At 40.1% G+C, this 25301-nt stretch overlaps 1 protein-coding gene across 2 annotated transcripts in view; it reads left to right on the top strand.

Moving 5' to 3' along the window:
* Nucleotides 1–25301, top strand: part of TOX3 (TOX high mobility group box family member 3) — a gene marked incomplete at both ends in the record, with an annotated part of 105975 nt that overhangs the window by 54000 nt on the left and 26674 nt on the right. For both annotated transcript variants that reach the window (XM_082676701.1, XM_082676700.1), the window contains one exon: nucleotides 20980–21045. In XM_082676701.1, the coding sequence (XP_082532827.1) occupies nucleotides 20980–21045 (66 nt within the window). The remainder of the gene's footprint in view (nucleotides 1–20979; nucleotides 21046–25301) is intronic.

Raw genomic sequence — 25301 nt, 5'->3', positions numbered from 1 at the left:
AGAAACCTAATAATATAGAGATCATACCTATTGGGAGATACATATTTTTGGTGCTTGTGTTCCCATAGTCCTTTGTGTGTGTGTATTCTGTAATGAAGGCTCTGTACATATTTGTTGAATAAATGAGTCAGTCTTTGTAGATCTGCAGACAATTTGGGGGAGTCTATTTCTTGGGACCCAAGTAACATGTCAAGATTTGAATCCCTTTTCCTTGTTATGCTTTACTTTTATGACCCTGGTTTTCTTTCTCTTCAGTTGATATTTTCTCTTCCACTGGAAAAAAAAAAAAAAAGTTCATGTCAGAGTGAAAAAGTAAATCCAAATACTTATTGTGTCTCTTCTATGGATAACGCATTGTAGGCAGCTTGTCTTGCAAAAGAGTCAGAGGGGACAAGATGGTCCTTGCCCTTAAGGACCTTCCAGTGTGGTAGGAGATGTGGGTGGTGGGATAAAGCATAGGAAGAATTCGTCATTATCAGCACATGCTGAGCATCATAAAAGAGATGGGAAGGAAGGGCTTTGAAGATTCCAAAGAAAGAGACAGCAACTCTGGTAGCCTGAGCTGGGAAGAATCCTGCAGGAGAGGAGGTGTTTGCACTGCATCTTGATGAAAGCATGGAATTTCAACAGGAGGCCATTAGCTGGGGGCAGGGTTATGTTGGGATGGGAGTGAAGCAGCGTTTCAAATGGAGGAGGTGGCCTGAAGCTGGGAAAGAGTGGGATGTATTCAAGAAAGAAAATATATACCAGGAGGCTACAGATGGAGAAAGTACAGTTAGTTACTCATTTTCAAGTTCGGGGACCTGGAAGTTTATCTTTTGCTTGCTTAATAGAGCTCACAGGACCTCAGATGAAGGGCGGAAGATTCAAGGTGGATGAATTTCATTCTTTTTCTTTTTAATTATTGGAGTATAGTGTTAATTTCAGGTGTATAGCAAAGTGATTCAGTTACACACACACATGTATATATCTACATTTTTTTCAATTCTTTTCCATTATAGTTTATTACAAGATAGTGAATATAGTTCCCTGTGCTTTATAGTAAACCCTTATCGTTTATCTGTTTTATATATGGTAGTGTGCATCTGTTAATCCCATACTCCCAATTTATCCCTCCCCCACTCCTTCCCCTTTGGTGACCATAAGTTTGTTTTCTATGTCTGTGAGGGTGTTTCTGTTTCGTAAATAGTTCATTTGTACTATTTTTTAGATTCCACATATAGTGATATCCTATAATATTTGTCTTCCTCTGTCTGACTTACTTCACTTGATATGATCATCTCTAGGTCCATCCATGTTGCTGCAAATGGCATTCTTTCTGAATTTCGCTATACATATCAGAATCTGGAGGAAATTTTACTTTTCTCTATTAGTCGCTAAGTTTTTGATTCCAAAAATTACAGACTTGTAAGAATTCATATTGATGGCTTCATAGGCAAACTGTGAGTTGTAAAGGGCCCCAACATCCACATTTATCACAACCAAATTGCTTTGTGAGAAGTGGTTTCATATTTATTAGAAATTTCCTCCAATTTCCAGTTAATATTTCATTCCTTAACTTCAACTACAAAATCTAGTCTGATTCTCTTGTTTTTAAAACAATATTGAGAAGATAATGTGACAGTGGCAGTTTCAGGCTTCCAAACTTGTTGTCCTAGAGATAGAAGCAATCCCTTTAACCCTGTGTCTTCTAGATGTCCTTTCCTTCTGAACACATCTGGATAATTCCTCATCTTTAAAGGGTGTGGGTGAATAAAACTGGAGAGAGGAAGTATTTCTTGCTCCATTACATGTATGTTTAATTTTGAGCTACCCCTATTTTAGAATTAAGTACTGCGGTGAAATCAATCTACAATACCTTTTAACATATGACATTTCGTAGCTGTGAAAGGGTATTGGGAAAGCTCATTTTTCTCCCTTTTGCCACCACTCGTGATGAAGCGGATGTCTTCCCTTTTCCTTTTCTTTCATCTATGACTCAGCTGCTCCGGTGGGGAGGGATGTGAGGTGGAGAGGTAAGGCATGGCACTGCCGTGTGCTTATCATGGCCCGAAACCAACAGTTTCTGGGCCATACAGCTCTTCCAGATCATTGGCAAACAAGGCTTTTTCACTAATCCCAGAAAATACATCTTCTGCTTTATTATAAGAAAATCTTTTTTGTCCCTTTGTTCTAAGGGTTTTTCCTTTAAAGATGTTTTTGGACTCTGTTTATCTATTGAGGGATAATTTATATGCTAAGAGCATAATGCTTATTATTTTTCCTCCCATAATAAATCAAGATTGCAGGGTAGGCGTTCGTCACATTTATTTACTTATTTGTTCATTTGTTTATTACAACATTGATTTAAAACATTAAATAAGTTTCATCATATTTTCTTTATATAAGTAAAATTTTCTGTAGCCACAACCTTCCCTCTTGCTTCTCCACTTTCCTCTTCTCCCACCCAAACTGGAGTTGAGTATTAGAGTTTCTTTTGGACGTGGTTCCATGTCATTGCCTGCGTGTCTATATTGTCTTCACAACCCCTTGAGGGCAGCTGGTACTACCCCTTCCTCATCTTTCTGCTAAGTGCCTTTTGTGAACAGCAAAGTGTCTTGGTGTCACTAAATCCAACAGACGTTGAAATTAAGTTTTCGCCGTATTTAACAGGGCCAATTCCTCTCTTCTTACTGTAGTTTCTCTTGACGTTGGGAATGCCACTCTCTCTAGGCTGCACTTCTACAACCCTCGCCACCCTTTCACAGGCTCCTTTGCTGAGTCAACATCCTGGACTTTAAATATTGGAGTTGCTCAAGGTTCTGTTCTAGGCCTCTTCTCTTCCCAGTGCTATTCATGTTCATGGCTTCACTGAACATCTGCACCTGTGAGTCTTACAAAGATTCTCACAAAAAATTCTCTCTATTCCAGACCTTTCCCATGAACTACAGATGTTTCTTGGTCCCTCAATCCCAGTTGTTACCAAACACAAGTTCGTGTGCCCAATGCACAGTGAGGCCAAACGATACCTAAACATCGGAGTTTAGAGCAGGAAAAGGTTTATTGCAGGGCCATGCAAGGAGACAGGTGGCTTGTGCCCCAAAAACCTTGCACTCCTCTAAGGGTTTCAGCAAAGCACTTTTAAAGGCAAGGTGAGGGAGAGGTGTGATTAGTTGTTGCAGACTTCTTGGTTTCGGAATCCTTTGTTCTTGTAGCTGTCCATACAGGTCAGGTCACATGTTCCTGTAAACCTCCAACAGACCAAATGCTATTCTCTGTTCTGCAACTTTTTATCTCTATATGAATGGACTCTTAAAGGTCAGAGCCCTGAGACTAGGCTATCCTGTATATTGCAGGCTGTAGGCAACTTTTTTTTTACAAAAGGTGCAGAGCCAGCATGACGAAGCACAGGCAGTAGAACAGATCTAATATGGAGTCGCTTGTTCTTGCCTATTATAAAACTACAGATGTTTCTGGGTCCCTCAATCTCAACACATTTAAAATGCACCCATGATTCAGCCCACCCCCCATCCCCAAGTCTGATTCTGTTCCGCTTCCTCTGTTTGGATGAATGGCACTGCCAACCCTCCAGTTACACGAGCCCCAAACCTAGCCATCTTCCTTGATAGCAGCCCCTTCTCCCTCACCCCTCTCAACTCATTATGGAGTCCAGGGGAAATCCCTGGATTCCATCCACTCCTCAACTTTCCCCATCTTCACTTCCCTACCCCCACCATTCCCACCTTAGTTAATGCTACTATCACCTCTCATCTCGTCTGTTGCAGTGTCTTCCTTCTGGTCTACCAGCATCTATTGTAATCCATTCTGTACCCTGTGTCCTTCTTCAAGGCATACTTCCCAGGTGAAGTCTCACCAAATATTTCTGTAATCATTTAATTGCTATCTTATCTCTCTTCTCCAGACTATATGTTCCACGGAGTCAGGAACCATCATTTTTGGCTCATGTCATATTCTCAGTATTTAAGCAAACTCCCTGGCACATAGATGTTCTCAGAATATATTTGTTGCAAGAATGAGTAAATGAATGAACAGTAAAAATTGATTATTGCTGTTTCTGTTTTTCAATATTTTTATTTATTATGTGCTTTGTGCTGATAGAGATTAAAGAAATCCTTCTTGGGAGCAGTTCCATTGAAAATATACAGTTTCTCTGATTACAGAACTAGTAGGTGCTAACTTTAGAAAGCACAAAAAAAAGAAAAAATTATTTCACACTGTATATGGTTTTGAAGCATGGTTTTCTATTAAACCAGGACCATTATCCTACGACATTAAAACCACTTGAGAATTGTTTAAAATAAAATCCACGACATACAGCCTTTCTAGAATGTTTATATTTGATGCAGTATCATTCTTGGGAAGACCTTGTTTAGCTAATGGAGTTATGAACTGTTGGAGTTCGTAAGGTTTAATGACTGTTAGGCTCCATTTAAAATATGTGACGTTGTGCTTATCGTCAAAGATATGTTTTCTACTTCAGTACAACTGCTACTTTGTAAAACTCCATGTTGTTATCTGGACCTTCCATCATTCAGATTTCTCAAGACCAGGGTGAGCATTCCGTGGTTAATATCTGTCCCAAATCAACACTTGATATAGTTCCAGATGGCCATCTACAGCATCCACTTCAGGTTCTGCCATTAGAAATTAAATCTTGTCTCTTTGGTAAAGTTACCTTCCTTGTATTAAAAAGTGCCCTGACTAGTAGGGGAAGCAACTTTAAAAACTTTTGCCCAACAGTGGAGAGAAAGCAGGTGAGGGTTTCCTTGTAGCTCTTGTTTTCAAAAGGCACGTGCAGGGAGTTGATAGTTGTTCAATGCCAGAATGAGATGAACACTTGGTGTTTTGTCAGCCCTTCTTTTCTGGTCAGTGCAGGGGTCAAGAACTTTGACTTAATAGAATACGTTTCCTGTTATCTCTGGAGGGTTTATTTTCCCATGTAGAAGCATCATCTTTTATGTTGAGAGTTTCCCTTTTATATGTACCTTTCCCCCCTAGTTGTTCATTAGGATATTCAGCTTCACCTCTTTATAATCTGATGAAAGTCATTAAAACATGATGAAAGTGAAACAGTTTGGGCGGTAGGTGTAGTTTTGGGGGGCATGGTCTTTCTGTGAGCACTTATTTTGTGTATGGAGTGTTTAGACAGCACAGTGAAGGGAACAGCTCGTGGCCAGTGCCAGATGGACATCCCTCACGGAATCTGTTCCTTATCCCAGGGGCCCTATTATACAGGGTTTATTTTCAACATTAACCTTTTTTTTTCTTTTTTTTTTTGCGGTACGCGGGCCTCTCACTGTTGTGGCCTCTCCCGTTGCGGAGCACAGGCTCTGGACGCGCAGGCTCAGCGGCCATGGCTCACGGGCCCAGCCGCTCCACGGCATGTGGGATCCTCCCGGACCGGGGCACGAACCCGTGTCCCCTGCATCGGCAGGCAGACTCTCAACCACTGCGCCACCAGGGAAGCCCCCTAGCTTGTCTTTTTTAAGAAGTTTCTGAGCAAAAATTTCCTCCCCTAATAGGTTGCATTTTAACTGTGGCTAGCAGGAGAATGAGTACATTTTTAGATAGGATGCACATACTGTTTTTAGTTTAACATGCAGCCTAGCTAATAGCCCTTTGTGATTGTTTTAAGATTTTTACATGTCTTACCTCCCTTGGGGTAACTTTTGCCTTTACAACTTGATATAATTTGCCTTCATATAGTTGAGTCACTCTTCTGGAATAGAATTTGGATTTTGCTGAAGTGAGTAAAATTTGATATATGATTTAAGAATAGCTGCTTATAAATTGCTGTATAATCACATCTTTTTAAATTCATGCAAAGAAATGTTAAGGTAATCTTGAATGTACTGGTGTACAACGACTGTTTGGGATTCCAAGAATAAAATGCTTCCCTTATTTAGGGATACTTAAATTCATGGTTATTTTATGTAAAATGCTAAAATAAGTTTGAGTTATACACCAGATTAACACTGACATCTTGACTGAATTCCATTATTTGTCTTCAAGATGAAAGCCAACAGTTCCTACTTTGAAGGGATTTTATTTTATGATTATGTTTAAAAATCCATTAGCCTCATACTCAAACGAATTGAAATATAGGCCTAGAAGTGGGGGGGAACCTCCTTTAAAAATAAATATAAGGTATAAAATCTTAAGTTAAGGATTTCGGGATAGCTGTTTGGGAGGAATGTAATTTCCCTCCCTCCTGCCCCAAGACCTTATCAGAAGTGGGATTTAGAGTCTCGTGTGAGCCCTTTCCTAGTAAAAGGTTTTAGATAAATAAGCAAACATAACTGGTAAGATACAGAGAACTAATGAAAGCTATACGATCGCCCATCTGGTAAAAAGTTGTCCCTGCAGAATTCAGGCAATCATAAAATCACAGAAAAATGTATGTAATCAAGATATTCTTGCAGTGTGAGCGAAAACTCCCAACCCTACACTGTAAAGCACTAGCCTTGACATGCTTCCGTAGCCAGAACAGAAACAGGGTTCTCGTACACTCTTATAATTTCTTATCAAGTATCTGAGACTTGTTCTTAAGCTTTTGGAAAGGATAGATGTGAATTAATAGACATTTATAGACATCATATGTAATCCTGTTTGATTTAAATGATTATGTATTATGTGTGCTGGCCCACTCTTATCATTGGTGATTTTTGAGTTAAGCGGGCTTCCAGTATTTGGTGTAACAAATATGACTGAGACTGGAAAATAAACACATTAAGTCACTTATCATTCTTCGGGAAGAATTTAGAGGTTTATTGCTCTTTTTAAAATGTTAGCCTTAGAAAAACGTCTTAAACTATTTCTACTTCTTGACTTATTCAAAACAGGGAAGAAACACGCAACTGAGTATTTATATAAATGGAAAGCTTCAGAGTTGACAAGCAACTAGTTGATACATATTTGAAACACATTTAAGATAATCCTTAATTGCAGTCAATAATCTTATAAGTAGATATATCCAAAATCAGCATAATGCCCACTTGAAGAAAGAACACTGATTGTGTTTGGAGAGTGTAGAAGCAATAATCCTGTAATACGTATTTTAAAATACTTTAAATAGCTTTTGTTTATGCTTAACGTATGAACTGATCTGTATCAGGATTTCTCAGTCTTGGCACTCTTAGCCTTTTGGATGGGATAATTTTTTGATGCAGGAGCTGCTCAGTGCATTGCAGGATGTTTAGCAACATCCCTGGCTTTTACCCACTAGATGCCAGAACACTCTGGTCACGACAATAAAAACTCTCTCCAGTCAGGATCACATATCCCCTGGGGGGCAAAATTGCCCCTGGTTGGGAACCACTGATCCGTATATCTGTGTATTTGTATCTGTATATCTATAGCTTTATCTGCATCTCTATATGAGTATATTTGTTTTAGGCACCCAGACATGATATGACACAGTTTAGGAGCATTAAATTTTATACTTTAGCGATCAAAGAGTGGAAGACAATGTAGAAAATCATTGATGTTTTGACGGAATTCATACTAACTCATAATTAGAGGGATTGATTGAAATTAGAGAACACGTTGTTTTACCTTTGGTTGGTAGAGTTTGGTTACTGAACTAGAGAAATGCTGTAATTAGTTGAAATGTTTTCATTTAAAAATACTGAGGAACATTTTGCTTAATGTGTGGTTCCGTTTTTACATTTGAAATTTCATAGGGTTGTGTGAGAAGCAAGGCCCGGGAGACTGATTGAAGGTATTCAGTATAAATATGTCATGTCATTAGAGACCTGAAAGTTTGCTTTCAGTGGAAAGTCTCTGAGGTCCTTAGTCTTTTGATTGCAGCGTGAACTACAAAGTCTGGCAGTACAAGGAAAATAACTCAGATTTTATCTTAGATGACTTTCCATTTCTATTTTGTTTTAAGACTTGGCAGTGCTTTGACAAACCCTCACAGTGGTTCACCTGAATTTGAAGTGGACTGAGTCATGTGCCCAAAAATATAATGGCTTAGCTACACACCGAAGCTGCCAATTGCAAGGACCCCTGAGTTGATACTGAGGCCATATCAGTTGAGTATTTCCTGTGGGCCAGGCCGTGGTGCTGCAATGGCCAGTGGGTCACATACAGCCCCTGCCCTCGAGGGAGATATGAAAATGGATCATTTTAGCACAGTGATGTACAGGTTGCCTCAGAGCTTGGAAGAAGAGAATCCAGTGCAGCCAGGGGTGGGCAAGGTGGTGCCAAGGAAGGCTTTTCCAAGGTGTTGTTTTCTTTTTTTTTCTTTCGGTTTTATTGAGATATAATTGACGTACAGCATGGTATAAGTTTAAGGTGTGCAGTATAATGATTTGACTTACATTATGAAATGATTACCACAATAAGTTTCGGGAACATTCATCATCTCATTCAGATACAAAATTAAAGAAATAGAAAACAAATTTTTTCCGAGCGATGAGAACTCTTAGGATTTATTCTCTTAATGAGTTTCATATATAACATGCAGCAGTGTTAATTATCATGTTGTATGCTACATCCCTAGTACTTATTTATCTTACACTGGAATTTCGTACCTTTTGACCACCTTTATTCAATTCCTTCTCCCCCTCCCCCCCGCCCCCGCAACCACAAATCTGATCTCTTTCTCCATGAATTTGTTTGTATTTGAAGTATAACTGACCTACAGCACTATGTTATTTCCTGTTACACAGCATAGCGATTCGACATTTCTATGCATTTCAAAATGATCACTACGATGTCACCATACAAAGATGCTACCTAGTTATTGACTGTATTCCCCACACTGTACATTTCGTATCTGTGCCTCATTTCCTTTGTTTTGCAACTGGAAGTTTGTACCTTTTACTCCCAGAAACCTATTTCTATCCTCCCCCCACCACCTCCCCTCTAGCAGCCTTCTGTTCTCTGTATCTGTGAGTCTGTTTTGTTATGTTTGTTCTTTTTTGTTGTTTGTTTTTTAGATTCACATATAAATGAAATCATATGGTATTTGTCTTTCCCTGTTTGACTTACTACACTTATCACAATACCCTCTAGGTCCACCCATGTTGTTGCAAAAGGCAAGATTTCTTTCTTTTTTATGGCTGAGTAGTATTCCGTTGTATACTACTACATACACATCTTCTTTATCCATTCACCTGTTGATGGACATTTAGCTTGTTTCCATATCTTGGCTATTGTGAATAATGCTGCAATGAACATCAGGGTGCATATATGTTTTCAAATTAGTGTTTTTGTTTTCTTCAGATAAATATCCAGGAGTGGAATTACTGGATCTTATGGTAGTTCTATTTTTAATTTTTTGAGGAATCTCCATACTGTTTTCCATAGTGGCTGCACCAACTTACATTCCCATCAACAGTGCAGAAGGGTTCCCTTCCTTTTCTCCGCATTCCAAGGTGGTGTTTCCTGAGCATCCTTGTAGATGATACCTACTGTGTGCATCAGTGGATCTACTTATTATAAACGAATCCACACTAAAGTGCCCATGACAGATGAGAACTAAGTTGTTCTTCCTCCCAGGGATATTAGAATTTATTACGAGACACAGCCCTTTCTAAACCCAGCCGATGCACTACCGGTAACGGAAATTTGCATGTGAATGTCAGATCTTTGGGGGACAGGGCAGGGATCTTTCTGGTTCTTACAGTGACATCAAAGAAAGTAGCCACTTTTTCTCTCCGGATTAATGGCTATTCTTAGCTCTCATTTCAGTACTTTTCAAGAAACCAAAACAGACCAAGCACGTCTAATTTACAAGTTGCTATCATGATATAAAAGATGCCCACAGTTTGTCAAATACAATGGAAGACACACAGAAAAAACATTATTCTTACCTTCTGCAAGTTACACTCTGAAACTTTTCTTCTGCTTATTGTCGGCTGATATTCCTTCTCCTCTGTCTTCAGTCTTTCCTCTACTTGCAAACATCTGCAAGTGGCCTTTTATCCATACAGCATGTCTGAGCTAAACCTCTCCAGAGAGCAGTCTGTACTTACTGGTTCCCATATCTACTCTCCCTCTGTCCTCTCTGCCAAGAATGCATGCATCCCCGTTTCTTTGTCTGCCAGGCCAACTTTATGACAAGTAGTTTTCTCTACCAGAATGCTCTTGTCTCATAGGCAAGTGCCTACACATCCTTCATGACCCCCATTTAAATGGCTCCTCTTATTTGAAAACTTCTGCTGACTTTCCAGAGGGGGAGTGCAGCACCTGTCATGTGGCGTCCTACCTATCTTTTCCATTAAAGCTGTTCTTGGGTAGAAACTGAGTCTTATTCACATATTTTTTACCCAATATCTACTGTCTTTTATATTGTAGGCACTTAATAAATATTGCATGAAATGTTTCAATGATCCATTTATTTTTCCCACATTACCAAATTCCTACCTTTCTAGGCTCTTCACTCTCAACTTTTTTGTGTGTTTTTTTTTTAAATCATGTGTCTCTTCCATATAAGACCCTTTGCTGGGGGCTTTGTCTTACGTTACTTCTCCTTACGTAGCCCAGTCCCACGAAGTTGTATCCTTTCCTCCTTAGAAATGAGGAAACGGGGCTTCCCTGGTGGCGCAGTGGTTGAGAGTCCACCTGCCGATGCAGGGGACACGGGTTCGTGCCCCGGTCCGGGAAGATCCCACATGCCGCGGAGCGGCTGGGCCCGTGAGCCATGGCCGCTGAGCCTGCACGTCCAGAGCCTGTGCTCCGCAACGGGAGAGGCCACAACAGTGAGAGGCCCGCGTACTGCAAAAAAAAAAAAAAAAAATGGGGAAGCAGAAGCTCAGAGAGGTAACATGAAGCAATATACCTGATGATACCCAGCATGTAAGTGGTAAAGCTGGGACTTGAACTTGGATCTTTCTGGCTCATTCATTGACTCATGCATTCCACTGATAATACTGATACTTACTGGGGGCAGCCATACTTACACTGGGACCAGAGGAAACCACGTGGAACCAGACGAATTCCTTGTCACCACGGACTCCGTTCTAGTAAGATGAGAGACAGACGACCAAATGGGGTGAAGTCAGGCAGTGACACATCCTGTGAAGGGACATAAAGCAAGGGAATAGACAAAAGACCGAGGATGGGGGTGTATGTGCCATTGTAGCTAAACTGACCTGGGGAGGGACATTAAGCAGAAACCTACATAAACTAGTGACAGAGGGGAGAGCAGTCCAGGCAGGAAGGGCAGCAGGCACTGGCCTGGAGAAGGGAGTGAGGAACAGCTGGGGCAGAGCGCCTGGAGCTGAGCGGGCGAGAGTGACCCTCTTAGGCGGGAGTTTGGAGAAGGAACCAGCAGCCAGATCATGTGGGAACTTGTAGCCCATGGACAGGAGGAGTAAGGATTTTACTCTGAATATCACTGTGAAGCCACTGGAGTTCTTTAGGTAGTAACACCCTCATGTGCTGTCATATAAGCCACAGCAGTTTGTAAAACAGCTATGCTTGGTCTGTTTTGGTTTCTGCAAGACTCTTTGAAATGTCACCTTAGCCCAGAGTACAGATAGAAAAGGGGGCTTTTTGTGCTTTAACCCATTTAGTTCTCAAAACCCCCCGGATGGGCTTCCCTGGTGGTGCAGTGGTTCAGAGTCCGCCTGCCGATGCAGCGGATACGGGTTCGTGCCCCGGTCTGGGAAGATCCCATATGCCGCGGAGCGGCTGGGCCCGTGAGCCATGGCCGCTGAGCCTGTGCGTCCGGAGCCTGTGCTCTGCAACGGGAGAGACCCTTGTACCGCAAAAAAAAAAAAAAAAACCCGGATGAGGCAAATGGTATTCTTATCCCAGCAGTAGAGATGGAAAAACTGAAGTCCACAGAGGCTAACTAGCTTGTGCACAATTACATGGCTAGCAAGTAGCCCAGCTGGGGTTTGAACTTGTCCTTAAGATGAGCTCGGTAACTTGCCTACCATCCCATAACTAGCTCAGCAGGATTGGAGCACAAAGCCGGTTAGTCTGACTCGTGATCTCAAAGTGCTGTCTGTATTTCATTCTTCCTTCTATTGCCTCTGCCCAGTCTTGGCATCTGCAACTTTGCGCCAGGCTTGCCGTGTTAACTGGTCTCCCAGCTTCTGTCTTTCCTGATACCAATCTTGCATACCTCCCACTAGCTATGTGCTCGGGGGCGGGCTTTACATCTCTCTCGCTACCTCTTCCCTCCAACAAAATCCTTCCTGGACCTTCCTGTTCAGTGCATTTCAACATACTTAGACTGTCCTTCAGGGCCCTCCAGAGCCTGGCTGCAGACCGTCTCTCCCAGCTGACCCCACCTTCCCTCCATACCTACCCCTCCCCTGCAGCCAGAAAGGTCTCTGTTTGTTCCTGGAAAGAAGCCAGTACACACTGAGGTCTGCAGCTTCGCTCACCCCATCCTTTCTGCCTGGGACACCCCCTCCTAATGCCTTCTTCCTTGGTTCGAGACGTGTTCCTCAGAAAGGCCATTCCCTTTTGATTCGTCTCCTAAACTTGCAGACCATTTGTCCGTGTCACTCACTGACCTGGCCCTTCGGTTGATAACTATTTTTAGCCCCAACCATATCCTTTTAGTTAGCATCTAATAGGTACTCACTGAAGTGTTGGTAAGGCTTTTGGGAGGAAGTGAGATAAACTATAATTACACAAAAGGCACGGTCACGCCACAGCATATTTGGCCCCTTTTGGTGTGTATTTAAGGAAAATCAGCCCTTTTCCTATTTTCTGAACATTGGTGATGCTCGGTTGCTGGGCCAGTCCCAAAGATTGCTCCATATTTGCTAAAAAGAAAACTTGATTTGAGAAGCTTAATACCCTCTCCCCTACTTATATTTGTTTTTCTGATATTAAACAAGTGCAGTTGGGTTTCAGAAGTTGTTGGGACTTTTTTTTCTTTCTTTTTTTTTTCTTGCTACTTCTAATTAGTCCAGATGGCTATGCAATTCACAGACTCAAATGTGTCCAGATCATGAAAATCCAAAGGCCTCCCTGTTTGGGTAGAGTCCATATGTTTAAGCATTGTTGTTTCTTGTGTGGGTCCACAGAACGTGTTGAAAAATCTAACAGTGGAACTTGCATTTCCTACTTGGTCCAAGTTAGGATGTTTCAGTCCTTCTGGTCATGAGGGGAGGGGAGGGGGGGGGGTCACCTCACAAGTGATTACTTTTTCCTCTAAGCAAGAAAGGTAATAAGAGATTGTAAATAATTGAACGAAGCCTTTATTACTCTAAACACTACATCCTGTGCTATATCAGCATTTCGGGAAGATCAACATGCAGTATACGGAAAGGTTTTTTTAAAAAAGAAATTTCTACCCATTAGCCTAAAATTAATCAGGCTCATCGTTTTCAAGTATGAGTGTATTTTAGAGTTCCTGAGAAGCCCGTAAAAAAAAAATACAGATTTTTAAGTTCCTGCTGCCTAGAGATTCTGATATAGTAAATCCACGGTGGGGATCAGGTCATCTGCACCGTTACCAGACATCTGCTTATTCCGTGGTCCCTAGCACCACACTTTGAGAAACTCTGACCTAGACTACAAAGCAAAAATTTCAAAAACCAGGATTTTTTTCAATGAGAAAAAAGTCAACTATCAAATTTAATGCTCAGATTCTTGCCCCAGTGATGTTAGATTGTTGGCTTTCTCTTTTCTTTTTGCCCCTTTTTTCACTGCAGCTTGTTTTTGGCCACTGAAGGCATCCATCCTTACCACTCCAAGGCCTCTTTATCTTTTCTAGAAAAGGGTAAGTGCATTTGCTAGAATAAAGCATTTTTTTCAAGCTAAGTATCTCTAGTGTTTCAAATATTCATTTTATTAGAATGTATAATTCTTCCTATTACCACTTTTTCCCCATAAGCGTGGTTTTTGGAGGGACCTGTGGTAACAGATGCTTGGTTTATCCTCTTTATTTGAATTTCAGGTGCTTATTCTGTGCCCTGCTTGGCTTGGAGGACAATTCTACATACCATCATTTCACATCTAGAAATTAATTCATCTGTCTGTTCATTCAACTGAGATTTATTGAACACCTACTATTTATCAAACACTCTTCTTGGCACTGGGACATCAGTGTAAACAACAGATAACACATTCTTATTAAGTTTACAATCTAGTGGGGGAGAAAGACAAGAAATATGTTGAAAAGTGTTATGGAAAAAATCAAGTAGGGAAAGAAGGGTAGAGTTCTAGAGGTGGAGGAGGGCTGCAAAGAAATTTTATACGTGGTCAGAGAGAAGGTGACATTTGAGAAAAGACTCAAAAGGAGGGAAGTGAGCAAGCCATGGGGACACTTGGAAGGACAACAGTCTGGGCACAGGAAACAGCCAGTGCAAAGGCCCTGAGACAGGAATGTGTCCGGGTCTTGAAGCAACAGCAAGGAGGCCGGCAGGGCTAGGGTAGGATAATCAAGGGGGGAGAACACTGGCAAAGGTCAGAGAAGAAATGGGGCCATTGTACTGACTTGGGCTTCTTCCCTTGGGTGAATGAGCAGCCATTGCAGAGTTTTGAGCAGAGAAGCGATGTGATCTGCCTTGGATTTTCAAAGGATTTCTTTGGCTCTGTGCTGAGAATAGACTGTGGTGGGAGCATGGCAGAGCCAGCGGGACCTGCCAGGAGGCTGCAGCAGGGATGCAGGAGGGAACGGACGGCTGGGGCCTGCCTGAATCCTGCGGAGGGGTGGCAAGCGGTCAGCTTTGGATATAATTGGAAAGATGAGCCAACAGAGTCCTTTGATGACTTGATGAGGGAAGGGAGAGAGAAAGACTAGATTCAAGGATGATTTTTGGCCTGAATCACCGGAACTGAGTCACTTCCCCATCAAAGGAGATGAGGAGAGGCTGCGGGTGGAGTGGTTGGGGGAGAGGATGAGGAATTCAGTTTTGCTCACATGATTGAGATGCCTATTGACAACCAAGGGGAAGTGCTGTGGGCAATTGTATATGTGAGTCCGGTGCTTGGGAGATAATTATCTAGGAGTTTCTAGTGTATGCAAAGGTAAATAATATTTTTGAAAGTTTATTTCTTTAAAAAAAAAACTTGCTTTGTAGTTGAACTTGTTAACGTATGTGTGCATATGTATATATGTAAGTGTGTATAATTGTATATATGTGTGTGCATAATTCTCTCAATATATAATTGTATAATTAGCAGAATTATGTGTGTATATGTATGTCTGTTCTTCTGCTAATTATACCTCATAGTCCATTGTTTGCAGTTTTTTGTTTCTAGCCTATTGTTGACCCCCTAACCTTTGGTACAGACTGACTTTATTGACCGAGTCATTCTCCGTTTCCTGGTATGGCCCTCCACATTTACCTCTGATCATCATCAGTAGTATTATCATTCACCATATTGGGCTTGTGTTCACTCTTCTGGGCTTTCTATCTTGAAACAGATTACCACTGCTGAAAATGGTTAAAACTTGGTTACGTCTGGTAAGTTCTTTTCCGCGGGGCAGTTAACAGAGGCTTCGAGAGTGTGTGAGCTTAGCAGTGCAGCCTTCTCTATCATGTGACCATGCTTGGCACACTTGATCCATGATGGCACAGTTCATTCGTGTAAGCAACTTGACAGATGTCCTTACTGAGGCATCAAATTGGATGGTGTCTGCTAACAAATCTAATGGGAAAAAAGAAAAGAGAATTCAAAGGATTATCTTTTTTTTTTTTTTTTAGGATTAAATTTGTGCCGTTTAGCTGTTTGATACCCTGTAGTTAATGCTGCTTTTTTAGAAGCCCATACAATTCTTCACATGGGTGTCAAAATAATTTCAGTGAAAATGATGTTGTGTGGACTCATCAGGCTGAAGTCTTCGTCTTGTGATTACAGATGGGTTATTGTCTGCTGTTTCACTGTCTTCCAAGCCTTTTGCTGGACGAGCTAGACTTAACAATCTCCATTAATTTACTTTGGCATTTCACATGGCTTGTCAGGCCACAAACACGATGGTCTTTAATAATTTTTTTTTAATCCTGCAATGCTCCTTTTTAATTGATGTACTTCATAAATTGTATTTGCCAAAGCTATAATTACTCATCAAGCAGTGAAAGCAAACCTACCTCCAAGTACAATGAAGATGTTCTTTTGTGAAATTATTAAGATACAGAAGTTCGACACGCAGAGTAATTGTTTTAGCACTGCTTTATAATTATATCTTTTGGGAATGTATCTTTGGGAATCACACCTATTAGAGCCTATCAAATTGGAAAGGACCGATCATCACCAGAGCACCTCATAAATGCCCCTGCCTCACAGTGACCATTTCCCAATATATATGAGGTCTTTAAAACACTTGGAATTGACCTATTTCTTTCATAATGTTTTTAAATGCTCTTTAGAGTGGTTAACTCTCTGTTTCACCTGAGTTTCATTTAATTTATTTGAAATATTTTGTTCTGACTCTTGAAATCGCATAGAAGAACCTTATATCATCGTGTAGGGGATCCTGGAAGGAACATCAGTGGAGAGCTACCATCGAAAAAGTTTGGAAATAGGCCAAATTTAGGTGACTTAGAATCACATAATGTTGGAATTCGCATTTAGTTGATTCGCAAAATGCGTAAATTTTACCATGGTGCAAAATTACGATATTAGCTTTTATAAGAAGGATCCAGGGAGAGTAAGAAAGTACTGTCAATAAAGGATTTGGAACAAGGTTTCCCAGAGTGTGTTCCCGCAAGGTGTCGTGGGGGAAACGAAAAGGAAGCGCTCCACAGCGAACCTGGGAAGGAAGTTTACCGTCTCCCACTTAAAGAAGAGTCAGGTGTGTCCAAGTAGGAACGTTGCTGTCTTTTGTGTCATTTTGTCTCCAGTGTCTTGCATGTTGTAGGCATAGAATATTTGCTGAAGAGTGAACTGCAGGACTTCTCAGAGCCTTTAACTTTACAGCAAGCACTGTGACTCATTCCAAGAGAGGGCGGTGATCCGCAGCCTTTCCCAAACTTATTGACTTTGGAACCCTTTTCTTGAGGAACGTTTTACTAGACTTAGTAAATGAGATACCCTCTGGGAAATTCAAGATTTGAGTAAGATCGTTAAAAATAAAGTTTTGAAATTGATCACTGAGTGAAATATTCAAGTTCTTTGCTGCGATTGGAACCTAAATGATACAGATTATGCAGCAGGAGGGATGTCAGACTTCATTGCTTGTATCTGTGATTTTGGGCAAGTTGCCTGACCCCGAAAAGCCTCAGTGTGTTCATCTGTAAAATAGGGATAGTAATTATGTTTTTCTAACTGGTTCTTGGGAAAATAAATTACATTTGGTCCCACTCTGGAAAGTTAAATGAAACTATGTAGAGGACTTCACTGCGTAAACCCTTATTATCATTATCATCATAAAAAACTAAGGGATAGGCCTTCCCTGGTGGCGCAATGGTTGAGAGTCCACCTGCCGATGCAGGGGACACGGGTTCATGCCCCAGTCCGGGAAGATCCCACATGCCGCGGAGCGGCTGGGCCTGTGAGCCATGGCCGCTGAGCCTGCGCGTCCGGAGCCTGTGCTCCGCAACGGGAGAGGCCACTACAGTGAGAGGCCCACGTACCGAAAAAAAAAAAGTAAGGGATAAAATCGCTCCATTTAGTTGGTTATGATAGTTAGTTGGTTATGATACATTGAAGTTAAAATGCGATCGACCTTTCTCCCTCTCTCCCTTCCTTCAACAAATAGTGGAGGGCTTCTCATATGCCAGGCATTGTTGTTAGTTCTGAGGGAGACAGCAGTGAACGCAATTAAGGCCCCTTCCCTCGTGGACCTAGGGTTTTTGTAATATAATGTGTTTACCGATGTCATGGTCTCTTAGAACATAAATTTAATTGTACACAATTCAGTTAAAGTTAACTGTTCTGAGGTCATTATATTAGAGATCTGCCCCAAAGGATCACTTTTTCTCTCAGAATTGGACCTGTTCTTACATGAAACAAGCAACACAAGATTCAGAGGTCATGTTTTAAAAGAAAATAAATAAAATTAAGCTAGCATTACTCGATAAGGTAAAGCCAGGGAAACGTGGGATCCCTTTCTTCCCGATCAGGTCCACCATGGCAGTTGGGTGGCCAGATTTAGCAAATAAAAACATACAACATGCAGTTATATTTGAATCCCCCATAAATAAAGAATAATTTTTTTTCTATAAGTAAATCCCAATACTGCAAGGGACATACTTATACTAAAATAAAAAGTGGTATATTTAAAAATGAAATTTAACTGGGCATCCTGTATTTTTTTTTTCTTCTGACCACCCTTCCTCTCTAAACCAGGGGCCCAGCCCACTGCGCAGAAGAAAGATGATTGCAACAAGTCAACGTTTGAATCCATCTGTGCAGAGGAGATATTTTACCCCAAACAAAATAGGAACTTTTGCTTCCATTTGAAATGATTTATAGCTGTTCCCGCCTGATCGCCGAGTGTTTCCAAATTAAAAGCCATTAATTAAGGCCTTATATAGATACAAAAGATATTCGAGGAGTGCTTTGTAATTCCAGCTCAGTACTTCAGGTGAGAGCTTTTCAAATTACGTGGACCACTGGAGCCACCTGCTTGAGGAACCACGGTGGGAGCCGTCTCGTGGCTCATCAGTGCGCCACCGTGCCAGCGTTGTTACTGATTTTTCTCATTTCTCCAGGGCAAATACTAATTAATGGATACAATTCACAGCTGATTAGCTGTGGTTTCTTCAGTAATTACATTCGCATACTAACTGTTCAGAAGAGGATTTCTAACCCAGTTCTTATTTCACTCTAAGCTTAATTTGTTTTTTGAATTGTTTAGGCCCTTCGTTAAATAGCCATTTTATTTTTCTTTGTTGTTTTAGGTGCTATTAGATAATAAGTGAGTTTAATCTTTAAAAAAAATGCTCGCTGATAATGAGCTGTTTGCCTTAAATGGATTTCTAATTCCCCAACAAAACCTACATTTAAATAACAGTAAAGTTGTGATACAGGCTTTCCCGAGGTTTGAGTCAGGAATTGGTATGCGGAATATACATCGTGGCCCAAGTTCTCATAAATCTCCAAAAAGAACATTCTAAATGGAGGCCCGAGATCGTAATTCTAAAATCATTCATTCATCAAAAATTCCAAGATCAGGCTTCCCTGGTGGCGCAGTGGTTGAGAGTCCGCCTGCCGATGCAGGGTACGCGGGTTCGTGCCCCTGTCCGGGAAGATCCCACGTGCCGCCGAGCGGCTGGGCCCATGAGCCATGGCCGCTGAGCCTGCGCTTCCGGAGCCTGTGCTCTGCAACGGAAGAGGCCACAGCAGTGAGAGGCCCGTGTACCGCAAAAAAAAAAAAAAAAAAAAAAATGGGGGAAAACTCTGTGTGTGTGTGTTCATGCTCCTGCTCACGTGTTTCTTTTTACTTTTAAAATGATTTTTAAAACACTTTATTGAGGTATCATGGACCTACAAAAAAACTGTACATATTTCATGTATACAACTTGATGAGTTTGGAGATAAGTATACATTTGTGAAGCCATCGCCATGTGTTTTTGATATCACGTGCCTTCAGAGAAACTAGATAAAGGGCTTTCTTAAGCGCCACAAATACATCTTTCATAAATCCTTATAAAGATACTTATCCAAATGAATCTGAGGGCTCATTGTGTGAGGATGTATTTAGGTGGGATTTTACAGGGTGGGATTTGGCTTCTGCAGACCATAACAGCGTTCTGGAACCCTTAGAGCCTTCCGTATAAATCCTGCTTGGTTCTTGGATCCCTGATATGAGAAAGTGCAGCGTGTCAGTCCCGCTTCTGTGAACGAATCCTACAGGTTCAGAGTCAGAGGATGAGAGCCTCCCAGAAATAAGTGCTTGTGGGTTTATTGGGAGGAAGATTATGTGGGTCTTTCATATCTATGTGTCTGTATCTATATTTATTCTCTGTATTTATCTGTGTGTTTGTATCTATCTGTGTACCTATCTCTTTGGGAAAATTGTGCCTTTTACTTTAAATAATTACTAGCTCTATTTATAATAGAGAATGGATATACATTTCACCCTGTGGAGACCAAACCTATGTGTTATTTGATGCATGAAAGGAAGGAAATAATACACTTTATAAAAAGAAGGGCATTCTTTTACCATTTAAAAATCATGAAAATAATATAGCTCCGGATAATTATGCTCACAGAGCCTTTCCACATTGCCAGACTGATAAGAGAATGTTTAAAGCAACAAAACGTTCCTACTTAGACCATCTGAACCTGAAAATACGTTTCTGCCAAAATCCAAGTTTTATATTTTGATAACAGGTCTCTAGAAGGAAAGAGCTTATGTCTGAAATGCTGATACAGTCTTATTTGTGATGGCCTGAATGGGCTATTGTGTTAGGGAATTAAATAAAAATTGCTGTGTTCATAGGATCCCGCTTATATGTTAAACCTCTTTGCACTTAATGTTACATTGAGAGATTAAATACCACTGTTTTCAACAGCTCTGATGGATATAGATATCGTTTTAAACCCTGGAGATTTAAAAAATACTCTTTAGTCTTATTATTTATTTATATTCATGCCACACCCCATTCACGGGAAAATAGAATTTGAGTCCTGGGAATTGAATTCTATTCACTCTAATTCACATTTTAACCTACCCACACTTGTGACATCTGTTCTTGAAAAGTAAGCTATGAAATCCCAACATGCTTTAAAAATGTGTCAGGGTGATTTTCTTGGAAACTCTTTTCCTGCTAACCTCTGACAAATGCCAGTTCGATAAACAACACCCACTAGTGACCAGTTGGCCAAATGTTTACAATTGTCTCCCTTTGCTATTAGTCTCGTTGAGAAACAACACTATTTTCTAGAATTATCGCGTTAGCTTAACTCGGTGCTTTATTTTCTGAGGGAACCAGCCGACAGCATATAGCATAGTGCTCTGAAATCTGTCACAGTTCACATTGGGTCCGAGTGAAACCACCCTTTTATCTCACAACACCAACATTCTTTCCAAATCCCATCTAAGCAGTAAGTAAACCCCCAGAATTCTTTATGATGTTGCATATTAACATAAAACGATCTGTTTTCTTTCAGTTTGGAAATAACAATAACTACATGAATATGGCTGAAGCAAACAACGCTTTCTTTGCAGCCAGCGAGGTAGGTGTCTGCCTTAATGTATCTGTTCATGTTTTGTGTGTTATTTAGATCATTTAACAGGCTTGAAGGAAAAAGCCAAGTATTGAATTTATCTTGTTATTACGTGGCACGAGGTAACGACTTTGGAGGAAAAACGAGAAAAACCTATTGGAAAAGAAAATAACCTGACAAGTCTTTATCACTCGTTCATAGGCTGTTAGGAACGTTAGTAATTCACATACACATCTCTTGATGAAAAGAGTATAGATGCAAGCAAAAGTAAGTATATAAGAAAGGATAGAATATCTATCCAAACTATATTTGGAAACTAGGATGGAAGAGACTCCTAATAGAAAATATTTAAACTTCACACAGCTCTGGGGATAATTTCATTAAGTTGACATGGTTTAGGAACAGTGTGGCAGAACAGTATTACAATTTCTGGGGTCTTCAGTGAGAGTGGTGTAAAATGAGTGTTTTTGTTAGATTCCCACACCCGAGTACGGTGCCTGGCACATAGTAGTTGCTCAATAAATATGTACTGAATGAATGAATGAATGAATGGGCATGCTCCAAGACTCGGCTATAGCTAGGAAAATCAGTCGATGGATTTGAAATGCAACACCATGGTGGCTCTGAGTTTGTCTGCAGTTTACCAGTGCCCATGGAACAAACATATTTTTGTTGCTGTTTTCACTGCCCTTCCCTACTTAGTGACTTAAGGCTGCTGTCTTGGTCTCATTGGCCTGCCCTCCAGAACAGCCTCCATCTTGATTAGATCAAGAAAGAGCGACATATATATATGTATAACTGCCTCACTTTGCTGTGTAGCAGAACGTAACACAACATTGTGAATCAGCTATACTCCAATACAAATTTTAAAAAAAAGAAATGGTTTCTTAAAAATGGTAGACTGTGAGATTTAAGATTTTAAAACAAGCACAAGCAGAAGTGAAATTGGTCCAAATGGAACATTTCCTCTTGTGATTCCTGTAATAAAAAGTCTTCATTTTCCAAATACATTCAACTGTAGGAAACTGGACCAGCTTGACCCCAGAGAATGAAAATCATAATGGCTTCGTAAATGATCTCAGTTACAGGGAAGCAAGTGGTATGGAAGAAATTAACTTGGAGAAATTAGTAGAAAAAGTTGGGGAATCGAGGACTAAGGGTATCCGTAGATAAATCATTTTTGCGGTGACCATCATCTCTCTAACCAAGGATGCTGCCTGGATAAGGGAATATTGTTTGGCACGGGCTGCTGTGTTGTTTGTGATAATGAGCACAAACCCCATCTGTAAGGACAACATGATGTTTCATTCTGCAGGATTTTTTTCCCTCCATTTGAATCGAACATTGATGAAAGCTCTACTGCCAGCAGCTGTTCAGAGACAATTTAATTCCAGCTGTGATAATTCACCGTGTCAGACATTGGCTGTTATATGTTGATACAACAGTTCTCCAGATTTGCATTTTTATCAAAAGGAACAAATGTTTTGAACATTTCGGTACAGATGGTATTTAATCATGTACATACTACTTTAACATGTACAAGGTAAACACTGGAAAGTCAATATCTGCAAAAAGTAATCATATAAACTCTAACTGATTAATCTGATATTGGTCATATGGCCCAGTTGCAAAAGTCAATGTCTTTTTCTTTGGTTGCTGCCATTCTTGGTTATTTTTATTATCTCAGATAACCAATGTTGCGATGACTCTTTTCTCTAAGGAATGTTTAACTTTATATTTAATGGATTACCCCTCTTTAAAAGTCATTTAAAATTTTAGCATTTTCTTAGTTATATAATGTAATATTATGGTATTATTTTATTCGGTTATGAAATAGTAATATATTAAATTCTAGCTCAGAATTAATTTGTCTTTTAAAAAATATACTGGAGGAACACATAATATGTAAGATCTCTCTTTATTCCTTAGCAGAAATAAAAATGACAACCTCCTTAATTTTAACTGCCTCACTTAAGACATGTTAGAATTTAAGAAGTAATCTTATATAATTATTTCACTGTACATCTTTTCTTGAACAAAAAATAAAGCCCAAGTAAATGTTAATGCACTATGTTATAGTATGTGCCTGATTTCCCAATCACTGCATTAAAAGTAAATTTATTTGTTTTTTTTAACATTTTAACGAGTACAGACTAATTCAGGAAGACTTTAGGTTTGATGCTGTAAAGTCGAAATTGTGCCTGAAACCGATCCCCTTCCCATAGGTATCGCCCTGTAGATAACACTACGGGGACCAGGATGCTCTGAGTTTGAAATTCACACATTTGCTTTATGTTTTCTGTCTGTGTCATGATTACCCTGACCATTTTTAAAGTACTTTAAATATTTATTGAAATAATATTTCAAGTGTTAATTACAGTGGTAATGAAAACAGCCAAATGCCACATATCAAGAATGAGTGTTTATCCGTATTGTTAATGTGATATGTTAGATTTCATTAAGCAGTAATGGGGTAGCAAATGAGTCACAAATTACAGTTGCATCTGTTACTAGACCACATTAGTGCCAAAATAACGGCAAATGCAGCCATAGGGTTACATTCATTAGCCAACCACGCTTGTGGCCAATTCATCCCTTTGTGTTTGAGAACTCGGGGTACCGCAGTCAGAAATTGACATCCTTGGGGGGGTCATTATTGGAATAAATATGTCAGAAAATCTAATATTTCATTCTAGCTTTCAAATGTGTTATTATGCTCTAATGTTTTGCATCTATTGAATCTGCTAAGAACCTCAAGATGTTCAATTGTCTGCCATAAACTCCCATAGCTTGTGACCTCTATTTCTGGTGAGATACAAATAGTAGTTGACAGGTTCTATAGGCAAGAAATGTTTTTTTTTTCCCCTTGCGTTTGTTTCTATTTTCTCTCAGATGGTTCTTAGGTTACATCATCATTGATAGCTTGAAGAAGGATGATTTTCAGCTCTTAATTAGTTCTTTTAACCAGTTACAACAGATTCAAATTATGTGGTACCAATTCATTCTTCAAAAAATGCTATTAGTAATGAATGAACTATAATGTTGACCCTCTGAGCTAGGAATAAAAAGTATCTGAGCTGTCCCTGAAGCCCTTCACCCTACAAAAAAAATATTCTAGACCTTGACCCTTCTCCCTACAAAATCCAAGTTCTATTTTAAGAAAGACAATTCATGGGGTTCAGCAAGGCAGCCCTGATTTGCATCCCAAGGCCCTATGTGAAAACACTATCTTTGAGAATCTAAGTAGCCGTGAAGAAAACAATGCATTATTTACTTAGGTCTTGAGAAGTAACACATGTCTAGGTAATTGAGCAACATCCATGGAATTAGAACATTTCTATCAATATATCTCTATGCTCGTTCTATGGTCTTTAAAAGCTGAAGACTGGGGCTTCCCTGGTGGCACAGTGGTTGGGAATCCGCCTGCCGATGCTGGGGACACGGGTTCGTGCCCCGGTCCGGGAAGATCCCACATGCCGCGGAGCGGCTGGGCCCGTGAGCCATGGCCGCTGAGCCTGCGCGTCCGGAGCCTGTGCTCCGCAACGGGAGAGGCCATAACGGTGAGAGGCCCGCGTACCGCAAAAAAAAAAAAAAAAAAAAAAAGCTGAAGACTGGAAGAAAAGTGTTCTGATAAATACATATCAAAATCTTCCTATAAAAGAAAATAACTCTCCTTACAATTTAAATAAAAGCCGTGGATATATGTACTCTGATAATCCTTATATGAAATGCTTTATTACAAACAGTAACAATTTCCGTGGAAGCATCCATGCACTTGAGGATATACCAATAAGGAAATTTAAAAAGCAAACCATACATTCAATATCACTTGTTTTATATGTTGTGGCAGAAAGTAAATATGTGTAATGTTCACTTCTGGATTAATGTCGTATGTGTGCTCCACAAAATCGTCAGCATTTGATGAAGCATGTGGATAATGTAAGCGTTTGAACCGTTTCACTAACATATCAATAAAGTGGTAATTTGTTATATAGCCAAATCTAATGTCGCTTGGTGCTCCAACTAACAACAAAGACAGATGTTGCTAATTAAGTACGCATTAAAAAACTGTTAATACTGATACTCCATTAAAATCATATGATAATGAGACTCAAATCTTTAATCAGAATGATCAGCAAAACTTTATATATGGAAATCTGTGTTTAAGGTATTTTCATTTGAGAAATCAATATTTGGCCTAGCTCTGTAGTATTTTCATGCGAAATCTTTCGTTTTCCCTCCAAGGAGAAATAAGATATAGGAAG

The sequence above is a fragment of the Grampus griseus genome, assembly GCF_964374135.1.
Source record: "Grampus griseus genome assembly, chromosome: 19".
In the NCBI taxonomy this organism is placed as follows: Eukaryota; Metazoa; Chordata; class Mammalia; order Artiodactyla; family Delphinidae; genus Grampus; species Grampus griseus.
This window is presented reverse-complemented; position numbering and strand designations above follow the sequence as displayed.